Here is a 16,117-nt window from a genome sequence, read left to right as displayed (position 1 = left end):
ATGTCCAGCCGTAAGTGCTTGGGGAGCAGAAGGGGGGGACAGAGGCAGAGACGTTGCTTGGACCTAGGTCCCCTTCTCCCTTCTCTGCCAGTGCTGCCTATTTGGGGGTGGGGTCATCAGACCAGGTCCCAGGGAGGGGCAAGGCCTCATGGGAGGTAGGCGCAAGCCAGCCCCTGGGTCCTGCTGCCGTCCACCAGGAAGCGGAGAGTGGCACTCGCACCCTACCAGCTGAACACGAACCCCACCCCAGCTTCCCAGCCCACCAAGCCTTTCCCCCATCTCCCGGATTCATTTCAACCGCCATCTCCTTTGTCCCCCTTCTTCAGGCCGTGCTCTCCTCCTAGGGAGGAAGGGCCCCTTGCTTCTTCCCTCTCCAATCCCCTCCACGTTTCCAGTTACCGGCTCCATGTAAATGTGCTCTGCCATCTTGAATAAGGGCCTCCCACCACCTGGGCCCCCTTAGAGCCTGTGTTCCCAAGTGCCTGGGCCCCTCCACCCTTCTGCTCCCTCGTCAACCCTCTTCAATGTGGGCTCTGACACACACAACTGTCCTAGACTGGACCTCGAAGTGCCTGTTTGCTGTGCCCTGATGCTGTCTGCCCCCCGGAGCCCTCCCTTGGCCATGTGGCAAAGTCTTCCCTTGGGGCATCCAGCAAGGACTGGAGGAGGGGTGTCCATGCCTGTCAAGCCAGCTAACTTCGAGAAGCCCGCATAGAACGGGCCCCCACATTCCCCTTGGCCTCTGGAAGCCCCCATCTCTCCTTACTGGCAATTCTTTCTCATCTCCTGGGTGCATCCTTCTCTCCACTTGGTCCCCTAATGTGGGCATTCTTTTTTACTCCACCCTCCCAATTCTTGCCAACCCCTGATTTATTATTTTTTTAAAATTTTTAATGTTTATTTTTGAAGGAGAGAAAGAAAAAGAGGGAGACACAGAATCCAAAGCAGGCTCCAGCCCCTGAGCTGCCAGCACAGAGCCCCATGTGGGGCTCAAACTCACGAACCCTGAGAGATCATGACCTGAGCCAAAGTCGGGAATCCCTACCGATCCCCGAATTTACTGACTCTGATTCAGGATCAGAAGTGAGGGAAGGGGCAGCCACCTGCCTCCTCAGGTCAACACACTCTGCACTCCAAATCCAGTCCTGATCCTGCCAAACTAGGTCTTTCACAACATGTGTTTCCTGACCTTATCACTTCCAGTGCAAAACACCTCAAGGGCTCTCCACCACTGATGGCCCAAAGTCCATGTGCCACGTGCACAAAGTCCAGGGCTGCCCCGTCCGCCAGTCTCCTGGCTCCCTCCCCCCTCCCCCACACTGCAGGAACTCGGGGCAGATTTCAGAGTAGCCCCAGGGTCCCCCCGTGATGAAGGACTCCGGGGCCTCGGGCCATGTTTAAATGCCCTCCTGAAGGGCTGTGCCAGTCCTGGGCTTCCCCTTGGATCTAAGCGATGTTTTCCCAGTGCTCACCAGCGCCTGGTGCCAAGTGGCTGCATATGTTTGGTCACAAGTACTCGAACAGTTGGTGAGACCCTAGATGTCACATTGCATGGAGGTCCCCCAGTCCAGAAAGGTTGGCGCCACGTCCAAGGTGAAAGAGCGGTGCCGATTAGGGGCTTGGCAGAGGCCCAGCTTCCCTGCCTACCACCTACGTGCACCCCTGTGCCCCTGCAGTGCAAGGAGCCCCGGGGCGCCGGGCCCACTCTAACCTGCGTCCAGCCGCGCGCGGCAGAGGCGGGTTGGAGCCAGAGGGGCGGGGCCGGGGCCAGCCCCGCGGATGAAGCAGTCCCGCCGACGGCCGGCAGGTGGCGCCGCGCGGCCGCTCCCGCGGGCTGCAGCCTCGCTCCCAGCCGGGCGTGGGCGGGCCCAGGGCGGGCTCCTGCGCGGCCCCCCTCGGTGGTCGTCGCGGTTCTCCCCTTCTCTCCCCCTTTCGTCTCTGGGTCTCTCGTTCTCATCAGCTTCCGTCGCACTGGTCCCCCGCCTGCTCCAGTTTCGAGCTCTGGAGAGAAGCCTGGCGTAGTCCGAGGGAGGAGGCCGTCAGCGAGGTCCTGTCATCCCGTGGGGCCATTAGTGCCCATTAGGGAGGCGGCGCCGGCCCGGGAAGCTCTGGGCCACTGCCGGGGCGTCAGACCAGCGGCTCCACCCCGCAGGCCGACCCCCGACCCTTCTGCGGCTCGCGACCAGGCCTCAGCCCACGGCCCCACCCGAGTCCCCGCCCCGGCCCCGCCCACCGCGGGGGCGTCGCCGCTGGGGGTAGCCGAGCCCGGAGCCCATACACCAGGCGGGCTTCTGGAAGCCCCGAGAAAGGTCTACGGTCCCCCCTGTCGCAAGGCCTATGTGGCAAGGTGACGGGCGTGGGATGAGGGCGTCGGGACGTGGGGATCACTCCCCACCTGGTCTCCCCGCCTGCTGCCAGCTTCATCGGGCCCATTCCCCAGCGACCCCCAACGGCTTACAGCCCCCGAGCATCTTCCGTCTGCTCTTCTGAGCCTTTGTCCATGCTGTTCCCTTGGCTTGTTTCTCTGCCTGCTCTTCTAGCTCAGCCAGAGGCTGGGGGAAGGCATAGGAGGGTTTGCCCAGGAGAGCAGCTGGGTTACCCCGTCCTGCCTCTGCTGTCAGGACTCCACTCTTCCCCGGCTCCTCTCCTCTCTGGAATGTACCTGCTGTTCTTCCAAGCTGCGGTCATTCTGCGGCTGTTACCCACCCCCTTTATTAACTCTGTGATGTCGCCTTTGTTACTCCGTTACCTTCCTTGGTACTTCCTCAGCTCTTTTTTTGCTTTGGGTCCTCCTTTGTTACCCTGCGAAGCAGTGTTCCTGGCCCCTGGCTGTGGCCACACACCCCGGATTCCACCTCCTTGCAGTGGTGGCGTGTTCCCATCCACCTTCACTCACTGGCTGAGTCCTGGGCTGCAGGAGGCAGGGGGCCGGTGGCTGATCCTGGGAGTGTCTGTCCTCTGGGGGGTGGGGGAAGGAAATGTCGGAGCCTCCTGGCTCGGATCAAGGAGGATCAAGGGTTCCCAGCTTCTCTGCCCCCAGCCTTGGGGTCTCCCATCCAGCCATGTCCCTAGACTCTGGTGTGGCCCCAAGCTACAGTCTAGCAGGTCCTGGCTGGTCCTGGTTGCTACCGGGTGACCCAGAAGCCCCATCAGGCATGGTATATAGTAGACGGCACTGCCACACCCATCCTCACAGCCACCAGGAGCAGCGGCACCAGGTTGGGTCCAGGGAGGCCAGTCACAGGCCAGACAGGCAGCCTCTGGATAGGAAAGCAGACAGATGCCTATGGCAGCATCAGCCAGGAGCTTAGAGGTGGGGGTGGGGAGGCAACCATGCAGCTTTGGCCTAAGTGGCTTTTAGGGGCAGCAGCTGGGGTGTGGACACCCAAGGGGCTGCGGCCCAGGAGGCTGCCCAGAGGAGGGCAGGAGGCGGGTGCTGGGGCGGAGGCTGGGAGCCCAGGCCACTGGAGAGGGGAGAAGGAGCGGCAAGCACCGGGCCCAAGCCGAGCCTGCCTCTGCGCCCATGGGGAACTGCCTGGGCTGGCTTAGCCTGAGCCCCGGGAACCAGGTATGTGCAGGGGGCTCGGCAGGCTGGGGAGGGGCAGGCTGAGGGGGAGCCTGCAGCTCAGCTGGCTTCCCATATCTGAGGCTGCAGAAGAGCTCCAGGGTAAAGAGTGGACTTGGCATCTCTCAGCCCTGCCCTAAGAGGAGCTGGGGAACCTTGCCTGGGTTAGAACAAGATTCCTGGTCTGTAAAATAGCCTGAGCATGCTGGGATTGTTCCAGATAGAGTGTACTCAGAGCCACAACAAAGCAGAACTGGTTTTCTGTTCTTGTCTCCTTGGGGGAAGGGGTACTCCTGCTGGGGATGGCTAGATGCTAGGGGAGACGGACGGTGGGAGGGGAGGGCTAGGCAGAGGGGCATGGTGGGGGCCAGCTCCCGGGAACGGCTCCTGCGGGCACTGATGACAAGCCAAAGTCCTCAGGACATTCATCTCTGCCTGGGAAGAGCTGGGGCACAAGCGAGAGGGACCCAGGCTAAGAGGGAAGTGGGGGCGGGAATGTTTGATGGACGTTCCCAGCACCGGTCGGTACAGTCTCCTCGGGAGGGCCAGGGCGCCACCCAGTCACTGACCTCCAGAATATAGCGAATGGCTTCGGCACCGACACTTTGGAACTCCTCTTTCTGTCTCGTGGACCACCCTGGGATTCTTTTGGTGCAGGGCAGCTCTGGGTGCGGGAGGGATCCTGATACACGGACACCAGGGTGTGTGTATGTAGCAGGGGCACTTCCCGAGGATGGCGGGCAGAGCTGTGGCTCTTGTTCTTACCCTCTGGCCGCTGTGTGCGGCTCCTCGGCCTGAGGACCCTTTCTCCACCCCTCCCCCACCTCCAGAACCCGCCTTGGTGCCAAGCATACAGTAGGTGCTCAATAAATGTTCCTGGAACAGGAGGCAAAGGCGCTGGCGCCAGGGGGGCTGCCCAGAGTCGGGGCAAGACCTAGGGAGGGGGGTCCCCAGGCCCTGCGGCCTCCGCCGGGATTGGCGGGGCGCCGAGGCAGGGCCGCGGCCAGGACGGCTGGGACTCGGGGCGGGGGCGGCCTCACGGAGGAGGCGGGGAAGGGGCGGGCGCGGGGGCGGCGCCGCAGCCCGAGCCGGAGCCCGAGTCCGAGTCGACGAGACCCGAGCGAGAGCCGCGGAGGGCGCCGCCGGGCCCCCAGCGCCGCCGCCGCCGCCGCCGCCTCCGCGCCGCCCCCCGCGCCCCTGCCGGCCCGCGGCCGGCCGGGGGGCAGCCGGCGCCATGGCCTCGCCGGAGCCGCTGCGGCCGCGCCTGTGCCGCCTGGTCCGCGGCGAGCACGGCTACGGCTTCCACCTGCACGGCGAGAAGGGCCGCCGCGGGCAGTTCATCCGGCGCGTGGAGCCCGGCTCCCCGGCCGAGGCGGCCGCGCTGCGCGCCGGGGACAGGCTGGTCGAGGTCAACGGCGTCAACGTGGAGGGCGAAACGCATCACCAGGTGGGTGCCTGCGCCCCGCCCCCGGCCCGCTGCCCCGCTGGGCCCCCTCCCCGAGCTGGCGAGGGGGGCGTCAACGACCGCGGCTCCCGGCGCTGCGTGCGCCCGGGGCCGGGGGGTCGCACCAGGGCCTTCGTGGGCTCCGGCTAGGAGGTGGGGGACGTGGCCACGGAGGCCTCCTCCTCGCCTCTGCCCCTCAGGGAGCTCGGTCCTGCACCGCGGAGGGGCCCTGGCAGGGAGGGGCCCGCACTGCGGCTCCTCGCCCTCGGCCTTGACACTTCAGTCTGGTTAGGGCTTCAGCGTGCAGTGGATGGAGGCGTCAGTCACCTTGGGGGGCGTCCCCATGCAAGTGGGGGTCCTGAGTGTTTTCCTGTGAGTGTAAACACGTGCGTGTGTACACAGCTGGGTATGTGTGTACAGGTCCCTCTGGGGGTGACCCATGTGTGCGCACATCTGCCTGGGTGTACAGAGGGGTGTCACAATAAGGGTACACCTGTATGTGCTTATATCAGTGAATGTGTGTGTGCGCATACGTGTGGACTGTGTGTGTGAATATACGGGTCTGCACCCTTAGGTGTGTATGTGTGGACAGATCTGCGTGCCGGGATGTGTGTGTGAGCTGGGCAGTGTACGTGTGAGTATACAGGTCTCTATGCCTGCGTGTGCGCGCGCGCGCGTGTGCGTACAAGCCTGTGTGTCCACCTGCCTGGCCGTGTGTAGTTGTCATTGTGTGTGTCCTGGCTGATGGTTTCTGGTCCCATCCCTGTCATCGGAGGCTGCCCGGCCCCGCGGGGGCCACTGCCCCGGCCCCCTGCCTCCTGCAGTCAGAGATGAGGGCCAGAGGGAAGGCAGGGTCTCTTCCCAGCAAGCTCTGCTCCCTGGGGACTATCTATGTTCCCCTTGCCAGGGACCCACCTGGCTCGAGTCCACCCTCCCTCCACCCCTTCTGCTCAGGGCTCTCTGTGTCCTCACCAGCACCCGTGAGCCTGTGACCTGTCTGCGTGGCCAGTCCTGGGGCCTAGAGATTAATAACTGGGTTCTCGGCTGGACCAGCAGCTGAACTGCTGTGTCGACCCCTGGGGCCCTTGTCTGTCCATCTGTCTGCCTGCCTCAGTCTTGCACCGAGAGTGTCAACTGGATAAAACTGTTTGCTGAAGGAGGGTGGGGGTATGAGCGAGAGGTCTTGGCCTGACGGAGCACAGGGAGGGGCTGGCAGAGCTGGCATCTGGCCTCAGTTTGACGGTCACTGCCACCCTTCTCCCAAGGGCACCTGCTTCTCTCAGTCCTCCAGGTGTCCATCTCTAAGAAGTTACACGCAGGACCATACTGTCCCAGGAGGGAAGAGGGGCAGTTACAGTTCCCATTCTACAGACGAGGAAACTGACGGTTGAGGATATTGGGTGTCTTGTCTGGGTCCCACAGGCAGGAAGCAGCAGGGGGCTGGTGTCGTCCTGTGGCTCTCACCGAGAGAGAGCAGGGACAGAGGAAGGCGGGTGGGGGGGGGTGAGATGGGCTCACACCCTTCTATCTGTTGACAATTTGTGCTGAGCAGCTCATGGGGACCCTCTCTGCCCTCCCCCAAACTTGGGGTGGGGGTGAGGGTCTTGTCCTTCCTACCCTGATGCCCAGTGGTCACTGCTCCATCTCCCTGCAGGGCACACCCTTGTATGCATGCCCCTGGGTCACCCACATGCTCTAGACACTTCAGGGGCACCCACACAGACACACAGGTGGCCCACAGGTGGCCTCCGCCTGCTGGGTCTGAAGCCCGTTCGCCAGGTTGCGTGTGGGTGCCCGAGCACGGGCTTGCCACAGGAATCCCGGCCCTCCCCTCCCCGCAGGTCCAGCGGGAACAGGCCTGTGGTCATGGTCTGGAGGCAAATGAAGGCTCAGAGGCAGGGGTTTACTTACTTATTTTTTTTAAGTTTGTTTATTTTGAGAGAGAGGGAGGGAGTGAGCGTGAGTGGGGGAGGGGCATAGAGAGAGGGAGAGAGAATCCCAAGCAGAATCTGAACTGTCAGCATGAATTCCAACGCAGGGCTCAAACTCGCACAAACCGTGAGATCGTGACCCCTGCCGAAACCGAGTCGGGCGCTTAACCCACTGAGCCGCCCAGGCGCCCCGGGGCAGGAGCTTAGACAGCCATGGTCCGCTACGGAGGACAGCAGTGGGCGCAGACCCACCCAGACTGGGACCTAGGCAAACCCCGAAACTGATGTGCGCCCGCGTACGTCACGCACACACATGCACGCACACACGGGCGCGCACGCACATTCACACAGTGAAGTCCTGAAGCTCAGCCACGCACCCCCTTCCAGACCAGCTGCCTCAGCCAGCTTGCTGGCCCCTCCCGGACAGGACCCTGGGCTGAGGCGAGTCCCTGCAGAAGTGCTATAGGCAATGCCGCCTGGCCTCCGGGCGCCCTGGGTAAAGAGGGAGGGAGCTGCCTGAGCCCCGGGGGCGGAGGGCGGAGCCGGCAGGCCTTTCGGTCCAGCCGCCCACCGCTGGCAGGCCAGCCGCCTGCCCGCGATCCTGGGCCAGCCCTGGGTGGTGCCCCTGTCCGTGTGCTGCCCGAGTGCTGACCGCTGACCTGCTCGCCGCCAACCTGCCCGTCCCAGGTGGTGCAGAGGATCAAGGCTGTGGAAGGGCAGACGCGGCTGCTGGTGGTGGACAAGGACACGGACGAGGAGCTCCGCAGGCGGCAGCTGACCTGCACGGAGGAGATGGCCCAGCACGGCCTTCCGCCCACCCACGACCCCTGGGAGCCGAAGCCGGACTGGGCGCGTGCGAGCAGTCTCGGCCCCGAGGCTGGCCCGAAGGTACCGCAGGTTCCGCGCGGGGAGCACCCTGACCCCTCGCAGAATCTCCCCTCCGCTCACCTCCACAAGTCTCTGTCTCCGTCCCTTCTGCCTCTCGGGGCCCCTGGGGCTACCCTCTTGGCCTCGTGGGGCCCCTCTCTGTGCCCTCAGCCTGTGTTCTCAGCCAGGTGGGTCGGGGCTGCCTGGCCCTGGTCCCCACCCACCCCCCGCAGTCGCCAGCCCTCTTCCCCAGGGAAGGTCACTCTGGCAAGCCTGGCCTGGGGGCCGAGGACTGCGGGGATGTCCCTAGCTCTGTGCTCGCCTCAGGTGTCTGTCTGTCTGTCTGTCTGTCTGTCTAAGGAGACTGCTTGTGCTGGGAAGGCCCTGGGAGGGGGGAGCTGGTCCTTCTCCATGGTTGAGGACACTCTAAGCTGGGTCCTCAGCTTGGGGTCTACAGCGGTTGGGGTGCTTCTCCCTTCCTGCTTCTGCTCCAGGGCGGAAGAGCTGGAATTACCGTGTGTGCGCACCTCCCTCCGGGTAGCAGGACTTGGGGTGACCCTCCTGGGGGGGCCGAGAGGAAGAGCCTCACCGTGCTTATTCTGACCTCTTGAAGTCCCAAGGTTATTATCCCTCATGCCCCCCTGGCCTTTTTTTTTTTTTTAAAGAAACTGTCTTTTTTTAATTAGAAAGAGAGAGAACACGTGTGTGCAGGGCAGATGCAGAGAGAGAGTGAGACAGAGAATCCCAAGCAGGTTCTGTGCTGTCAGAACAGTGAGACTGTGACCTGAGCCAAGATCAAGAGTCTGATGCTTAACGGACTGAGCCACCCAGGCGCCTTCTTCTTTTCTGTTTGCTTGAATTTGAGAGGAGGTGGGGAGAAGAGCAGAGAGAGAAAGTGATAATCTGAGCATGGAGCCCACCGCTGGGCTCGATCCCACGACCCTGGGATCATGACCTGAGCTGAAATCAAGAGTCGGGCGCTCACCTGACTGAGCCACCCAGGCGCTCCAAGAGAAAGGTCTTCAAAGGATTTGGTCGCAGGAGTTCCCCAGAACCGCACTTCGAGAACCGGCGGCCCTAGGCAGTGTGAGATCTAAAGTTTCTGAGTGTGCATGCCTGCTGTGTGAGCTGGCGGTGCTTGTGACTGGACGCTCTGGCGTCTGTCCTGGGGGACAGGTGGCATTTCAGGTGAGAAGCCAGCATGGGCACAGGCCTGGGCATGAACCCACAGGGCTGGTCAGGGCCCAAGTAGGGGGCATCAGGGTCAGATGTGTGGCTTCAAGGAGGTCTGGGGATGGGGCACTGGCGGGCGGCCGGGCCCCTGGCCTGCAGCCCTGCCCGGAGCAGGCGCTCCTTCAAGCATCTTACCTCCAGGAGGAAGTGCCCTTCCCCCCAGGCGTTTGTCCATTGATTTAGACACAAATGCTGACTTCACCTTCCTGTGGAAAAATCCGCCCTCAGGCCTTATCTGGAGGGTGGGGTGCGAGGCACCTTGTCCTTGGGTGGGACCTTCCCCCTCTGCTATTTCAGGCTCTGGTGTCCGCAGGAAGCCCTAGGAGGGGGCTTCCTCTGGGTGTATTTTTAGAGGAACAAAGTGGGGCCCTACTGACGGGGCGCTGTGGTGGGGGCTGGCCTGGGGACAGGGACTCCAGAAGGTCAGGAGAGGCCCAGGGGACAGGGTGGACCCCCACGCCCTCCCGGCCCGAGACCCCGTGTCTGATTGGTTGAGTTCAGAGGGTCAGAAGGAAGAGCGGGGCCGACGCGCCCGGGACGACCCGGCTGTCGGGGCCCCTGGGAGGGCGCTCTCCCACGCAGGGCCACTCTCCCGCTGGGCGCCTGTGCCGCCGGACAGGGCACCCGGGCGGGGTGTGTGCGTTTTGCTTACGGCCAAGCTGGGCGTCACAGCCCCGACGGTCACTCGGGCCCGCTCGGCCAGTGGCTGGGGTGTGGGCGGCGGGGCAGGGAGCACGCAGCCGCGGCCGGTCCCTCCTGCTGGGTCCTGCGGGGTCCTCGTCAGTGGTGGTGACTCAGCCCCGGCCAGACCGGGCTGGGGCGGCTCTGCAGCTGCACTGCAGCTGATCCTGACCGTGACGGTAGGGGACAGCCCCCAAACAGACGGGGCGGCTCGCGGTACCAGGGCCATGGAGGCGGTGACAGACCCTGGCCCCCACCCCCATTCTGGAGGCCCCAAGGGTCTGAGAATGAGTGACAGGGAGAGCCCTGCAGGGGCTGGCTGCCTGGCATGCGACCTGGTAGCTACCCGGGGGCTCTGGGAGCCACGGCAGCCTGTCTGGTGTCCTGGCGCCGGGGTCCCTCCCCACCTCCCTGTCCCCCCAGCCTGGGGTCTGGGAGCAGGGCAGGGCCTTCCAGCAGCTTCCTTCCTTCCTTTCTTGAGGCCGAAAGCAAGCCAGTAGGGGGTGCCTAGTGGGGCCGAGCACGGGAGGGGGAGCCCAGCCACCACCCTGCTCCCCAAAGTGACTCAGCCCCCCTGTCCCCACCCATCCCTGGGGAGCCCGGGCCGCAGTGGGAGGTGGATAAATGGGGTGGTGGCCTGGGCTGGCCAGAGAGCTCGGGCCACTCCAGCTGGACGCCCGCTGCCTGCAACTCTGTCCCGCCTCCCATGGCCCGCTCTGGGGGTGCCACACCAGCGGCCCCTGCCCCAGGAGCCCCTCCACGGAGCCCGTCCTGGGGACTTGTGCAGGTCAGGCTGGGCGGGGGCTGGGAGGGGGCAGCGTGGGCAAGGAGGACCCTGGTGACCGGCTTAGCCCGTGTCCTCCAGGGTCAGGAGAGGGGACTTGGGGCACCCCGGTGCAAGCCGGCTGGACCCAGAGCAACAATGGGGGCCTTTCTCTGCCCGGGCTGGTGAGTCACCATCTGGGGCAGCACAGCTCGGCTCCCGGGGTATCCCCCATGCCAGCTCCTTTGTCTGGTCGCAGGCTCGGCTGTGAGACCGGGGCTTGTCGGGCTCTGGGCTGCCCGGCCAGGAGCCCGTGGGAGCCCGTGGGAGCCTGAGGGCCTGGCTGGGAGGCGGCAGGAAGTGCTGAGAGCCAGAGCAGGCAGCGAGGAATTTGAGCAATGCGCCAGGGCCTGCCTGCGCCCCCTCCTGACCCGCCGCTTCTGGGGGCCTCTCCACGGGCCTCTCCACGCCTCCGCCCCCCCCCCCCCCCCCACATCGCAGCCTCTCAACTGGAGGGTCGTGTGCTGGGCTTGCTGCTCCCTGGATTCAGGAGAGGAATTCAGGCAAGACTTCAGGAGAAGCCTCTTGGCTGGTGTCGCGAGCTGTGGCCGAGCCAGGTTGAGGCAGGGAGATGGCCAGGATGGACCCAAACCCGGATATGACTTCAGCCTGGCCTCGCGGCCCCGGATACTCCCGAGGTCCTGCTTCCTGTTTGGGGGCCTTGAGAGACCTGCCAGGGAGGTCACTGTGGAGGGCGTGAGAAGCGGCCGTAGGGCTCAGCGCCAGGGCGCCGTCCTCTCACGCACGCGTGTCGCCGTGTGTCTGCGAGCCGTGTGTGTGTGTTTAGATGTCCTGTCCCTGACGGCGCCCCTGCCGTCTGGGCCCCTGTCCGCGTGCAAGGTGTGCTTGGCCCTGGCCCTGCTCCTGACCAGCCAGCCCCAGGGCCCAGCCCATGTGCTCCGCAGCGGGCACCGGACGGGCCCCCCCGGTGTGTCTGGGAGAGGGCGTGAGCCTGTGCAGCAGGGCCCTGGAGACCTCGGGGGCCACGCCCTGGCTTCTGCCCTTGTTGCCCGGCCGGAGCCCTGGGAACAGCAGCCCTGTCCCCTGGGTTCCTGGTTATGGGGGCCGGGTGGTGGCCTGCGGTGGGGATCCCGAGGACGTGTCTGGGCAGGCTTTGGGGGTCAGGGAAGAGGTCCCAGGGGAGGGGTGCAGGCTGGGCAGGAAGAGGGCGTTTGGGACAGGTGGGAGCCCCTGCCCTGTGCGAGAAGCGGCCCACGGTCCTGCAGCCGGGCCGGCCAGCAGTTAGGGCCCTCACGGCCAGATTCGAGGTTTGGAACGAGCTCCCAGGTCTGGGTGCTGGCGTGGGCACGGGGGTGCGGGGTAGCCTGGGCCGCAGGGGATAGGCGCCCAAAGCCTGGAGAGCCTCCCCGAGGGTCAGGGTAGATGGAGGGTCACGGCGGGGCCCCAGGGAGCACCCCGGCCCTGCCCACGCTCACCTGCAGGCTCACCTGAGTCCCGGGCGGCCCGGGAAACCTGAGCTGCCCGCCTGCCTGCGCGCTCCGGCCACCCGCCATGTTTAGCCGAGCGCCAGTGGCCGCTAGCCACTCAGCACCGTGGTCGCTGCCCCAGGCTGTGGCTGGGCGGGGGGTCCCGGGGCCTGGCCCCTGCCCGCACGCCCCCCTGACCCACAGCCCTGCTGCAGGATGCCAGAGGTAAAGCAAGGCACGGCCTCAGGTTGTCGAAGGCGGGGTGGGGGGTAGGGGGACACTGTCGGCCTTCCGTGTTCTGGCGGGGAGCGTAAGAGGGCAGGTCCCACACTTGGCCTTCTCATTTGGCTTCGGCTCCAGCCCGTGTGCCCTGTCTCTGGGCCCCGTGGGGGTGGGGGTGGCCGCAGCTGGCTCTGGAATGTGAAAGCAAACACATCGCACCGCCACCAGTCCCATGGAGGCCGCCGGGAGAGAAAACAAGAGCCAGCAGCGTCAGCCGCACACTCGGGAGGGGGTTGGGGAGGGGCCACAGCAGCCCCAGGACACTGTCGCCAGTGGTCGCTCATCTCACCTGGCTTCTCCTACCACCCTCACCTGTGCTCAGCGCTGCCCCTCAGCTGATTCTGTCAGCACCCCTGCAAAGCCCCGGTCCTTTTTGAAGTTGTTTGGGGGTTTGGAAGTTGAGGCTTTGCTTAGGATCCTGTGGCTGGAGCTCCGTCACAGCAGCCTAACTAGGAGAGGGGGGTGCGGGGGGGAGGGGGCAAGGCAGGCTTGGGTGCATCGTCTTGGTCCCTGAGACCGGGGGCCGCTGGGCGGGGCGTGACGTCGAGCGTGGGGTTGGTTGGGGATCCCTCCAGCTCACCACCCTTGCACCTTCATCCTGGGGCCTGGAGGCCTTGGGGGCTGGGTCAGTGGCCTCAGGGCGGGCGGGAGAGCAGTGCTGAGCCTGGTTTCCTGTGCCTGCAGGATGTCAGTGGACCCCCGAGGGAGCTACGCCCTCGGCTCTGCCACCTGCGAAAGGGCCCCCAGGGCTATGGGTTCAACCTGCACAGTGACAAGTCCCGGCCGGGACAGTATATTCGCTCTGTGGACCCAGGCTCGCCTGCGGCTCACTCTGGCCTCCGCGCCCAGGACCGACTCATCGAGGTACCTGTCACACACATGTGTGTGTCTGTGCCCCTATCCCCACCCTCCAGTGTATCTCTGGCCTGTGTCACCCCCCCCTCCCCAGAGCGTGTCTGGGCCCGTGTCCCTCCACCCCCGAGGTGTCTCTGGCCCATGCCCCTGCGTGTGTGTCTGGGCAGGGAGGTCCTTGCTGGAGGAGGGAACATGCCGGGAACCCGAGCTGGTATCCCTCTTGCTGCCACGGCTGGTGACAATGTTGATGAATATTTGATGCCACACCTGGCCAGGTGGCTCAGGGGGCCTTCGGGGGCCCGACCTCAGGCAGTACTGACCCTGTGCTGCTGGTGGCAGGTAAATGGGCAGAATGTGGAGGGGCTGCGCCACGCAGAGGTGGTCGCCAGCATCAAGGCGCGGGAGGCCGAGGCCCGGCTGCTGGTGGTGGACCCCGAGACGGACGAGCACTTCAAGCGGCTACGGGTCACACCCACCGAGGAGCATGTGGAAGGTGGGCCACCCCCTGGGGACGGGGAGCAGCGGGGCGGGGGCTGGGCAGCCGCTGACACACTGTGCCCACAGGTCCACTGCCGTCACCAGTCACCAATGGGACCAGCCCTGCCCAGGTGAGAGGGTGGGGTGGACAGGGCAGGTCCGGGAGCCCGCAGAGGGGGCTCTGGGGATCCGCAGGCCCGACGGAGCCCCCAGCTCCAGATCTCCTTGCGTCGGTGTGAATGTGAGACGCAGTCTTGCCCAGTCACTTCTAGCTTTCATGCCTGCCATGGGGCCTGTCCTGGGTCAGCCACATCCCGGCCCCACAGGCCCCTTGTGCCCTCTGCCCGGTGCTGGCTGGCAGCCTAGAGTCATACTCAGTCTCTCCTTGCGAAGCTGGCCCTGGCTCCACCCCAGGTGATGCTCCTGTGGGTGATTCCTGTTGGGGGCCGGCCGGGGCCAGGCCACCTGCCCGCTCCCTGCTGCGTGTCAGCGTCCTGCCCAGGCTGGGTGCAGCTTTCAGAATGAGTGCAGCTCTGACGTGCGTGTGGGCACGTGTGTGCGTGTGTGTCTGTGCGTGCACCGGCAGCTCCTGGGCAGGATCCCTGAAGCCACACCTTGCCCTTGGTTTCCCAGCTCAATGGTGGCTCAGCGTGTTCATCCCGAAGTGATCTGCCTGGCTTAGACAAGGACACTGAGGTAGCAAGTGCCTGCCCGTACCCCACTGCTGTGATCACACACTGGGGGGTCAGAGGCCTTGGGGGTGGCTGTTTGTGGAGCTGGCGGCCCTGGGCAGTGGGGTCACCACCTCCAGGAAGCCCTCTTGGACCTGCTGCCCCAGCCTGATCAGAAGGCCTCTGGTATGAACTCCCTGGGAAGGGTCACCTGACTGAGGGCTTGGGTCCAGGGCTCACTCTGACCACCTGCCCACTCTGCTTGCCCCCAGGACAGCAGCACTTGGAAACGTGACCCCTTTCAGGAGAGTGGCCTGCACCTGAGCCCCACGGCGGCCGAGGCCAAGGAGAAGGCGAGAGCCACCCGGGTCAACAAGCGGGCACCACAGATGGACTGGAACCGGAAGCGCGAGATCTTCAGCAACTTCTGAGCCCCTCCCTGCCTGTTTGCCGGCGACCCGGCCTCCTCCCCGCACGGGCCCAGCCCAGAGTTCCCCAAGCAAGCCTCAGCGGACTGGATGGGGTGCCTCCTCACCCCTAGAAGCCGTGCTGGGCCCACCGTCATCCAGGAACCAGCGTGCGCCCCGGTGCGCCCCATCCTGCCCTCCTACCTGCTGGGTGCTGGAGAAGGGAGAGGGGAGAGGGAAGGGGGCCCCCCTAGAAGTGAGAGAGGGAGAGGGAGTGGCGACCTTGGGCCCGGCCCTTGCTGCTCTGCCCGGGCCTGCTGACTTAAAGGAATTTGTTTCTGCTTTTCTTCCAAAAAAGAAAAAAAAAAAAAAAACTCAACAAAAAAAACCCCAGAGCTCCAGCTCCACACATGTTTCCACTTAATGAGTCCCACCCCCCCGCCCCCGCCCCCTTAGGACGTGCTCTCTAAGTAATTGCAATAAAACAAACCTTTCTCTGCAAACCACTTCCTCCCCACTCCTCAGTGACAGCCTTCCCAACTGGGAGCCCCGGGCACTTCCAGGGACAGAGAAATGTAGGGGGACCAGGCTGTGAGTGTGGGGGCTTCAGGGTGAGGCTGGGGAGGCCAGATGTGGCTGTAGGAGCTGCCCCCTTCCTCCTCCCTGCTGTGGCGGATCGCTAGACCCGGCCCCCCCATGTTCCCGCTGAACTGGTCTAGGGCGCAGGGCCTGGGCTCCCAGGGGCCTGAGGATAGAGGCCCTGTGTCCCCGAAGAGGGTGGCCTCTGGACGGGCCTTTTGGCCCTGTGCCACAGCCCTGAGGCTGGGGGAGAGCCTGCCTGCCCCCAGGAGACCCCACCCACTCTCCCTTTCCTCTGCCCTGAACCCGACCGACGTTGCTGTCCGCCCTGTAAGCCATAGCGCATGCGCGCCCTCCGAATAAACAGGCCTTCCTCAGACCCTTGGCCGCCTCTGTCCTTCCTGAGCCCTTGCTTGTGGGTGGGGGGCTGTGGTCTGGGCAGGAAGGCAGCGGGCCCCGGGAACCCCAGTCTCGGCTGCTGCAGAGTCCCATTCCTAAGCCTCTTCCACTGGATCCGCCAGGTGGCCAAGCCCGACCTCTCTCAGCTCCCGCTCCACCGCCCCTGGGGAGCCCTGTGACGCAGAGCCCTGCTCCCTCCTTCACTGGTACGCTCTGGTGCCCTCGATAGGTTGGCCTCCTCCTTGCCCTCCCCCAGGAAGTTGCCCTCAATGCCTTCCAGATCCTTGACACCCCCCGTGCTAGTCTCTGCCCTTGTGCTGCCCCCGCAGGCACAACCCCCACAGGTTGGTGCTGTGCCCCGTGGCTCCCTGGTGTTACTTTGGAGGCTGGGTGGCTCTGTAAACATAGGGCAGGGCTGCCTGGCAGAGGGCTCTCAGGGTGCATAAGTTCAGGAGGGAGGCGTGGACCCCAGGAGG

General features: G+C 64.9%; 1 protein-coding gene across 5 annotated transcripts; it reads left to right on the top strand.

Moving 5' to 3' along the window:
- The first annotated feature begins 4,740 nt into the window (after positions 1-4,740).
- Positions 4,741-15,621, top strand: SLC9A3R2 (SLC9A3 regulator 2). Of its 5 annotated transcripts, none has more exons than XM_039246816.1 (7): positions 4,741-5,012; positions 7,628-7,828; positions 12,938-13,117; positions 13,448-13,601; positions 13,673-13,716; positions 14,219-14,284; positions 14,529-15,621. In XM_039246816.1, exons 1-7 carry the CDS (start codon positions 4,800-4,802, stop codon positions 14,685-14,687), a joined length of 1,017 nt encoding a protein of 338 aa, XP_039102747.1. In that variant the 5' UTR covers positions 4,741-4,799; the 3' UTR covers positions 14,688-15,621. The 5 variants fall into 5 exon arrangements, with proteins under 5 accessions (XP_039102747.1, XP_039102749.1, XP_039102748.1 ...); XM_039246817.1 differs by having other exon boundaries at positions 4,742-5,012; positions 14,219-14,281; XM_039246818.1 differs by lacking the exon at positions 14,219-14,284.
- Positions 15,622-16,117: the final 496 nt, after the last annotated feature.

This window comes from Hyaena hyaena, unplaced genomic scaffold (genome assembly GCF_003009895.1).
Source record: "Hyaena hyaena isolate Hyena2069 unplaced genomic scaffold, ASM300989v1 scaffold_285, whole genome shotgun sequence".
Taxonomy (NCBI): domain Eukaryota; kingdom Metazoa; phylum Chordata; class Mammalia; order Carnivora; family Hyaenidae; genus Hyaena; species Hyaena hyaena.
Note: the sequence above shows the minus strand (reverse complement) of the source record. Positions and strands in the feature narration are given on the sequence as shown.

What these genes read in the sequence shown, in the direction of transcription:
- SLC9A3R2 (XM_039246816.1), top strand. Translation starts at nt 4,800, where the DNA reads ATGGCCTCGCCGGAGCCGCTGCGGCCGCGCCTGTGCCGCCTGGTCCGC. An exon ending in CCCAGGACCGACTCATCGAG is followed by an intron (nt 13,118 to 13,447) that starts GTACCTGTCACA and finishes TGCTGGTGGCAG; the next exon opens with GTAAATGGGCAGAATGTGGA. An exon ending in CACCGAGGAGCATGTGGAAG is followed by an intron (nt 13,602 to 13,672) that starts GTGGGCCACCCC and finishes CTGTGCCCACAG; the next exon opens with GTCCACTGCCGTCACCAGTC.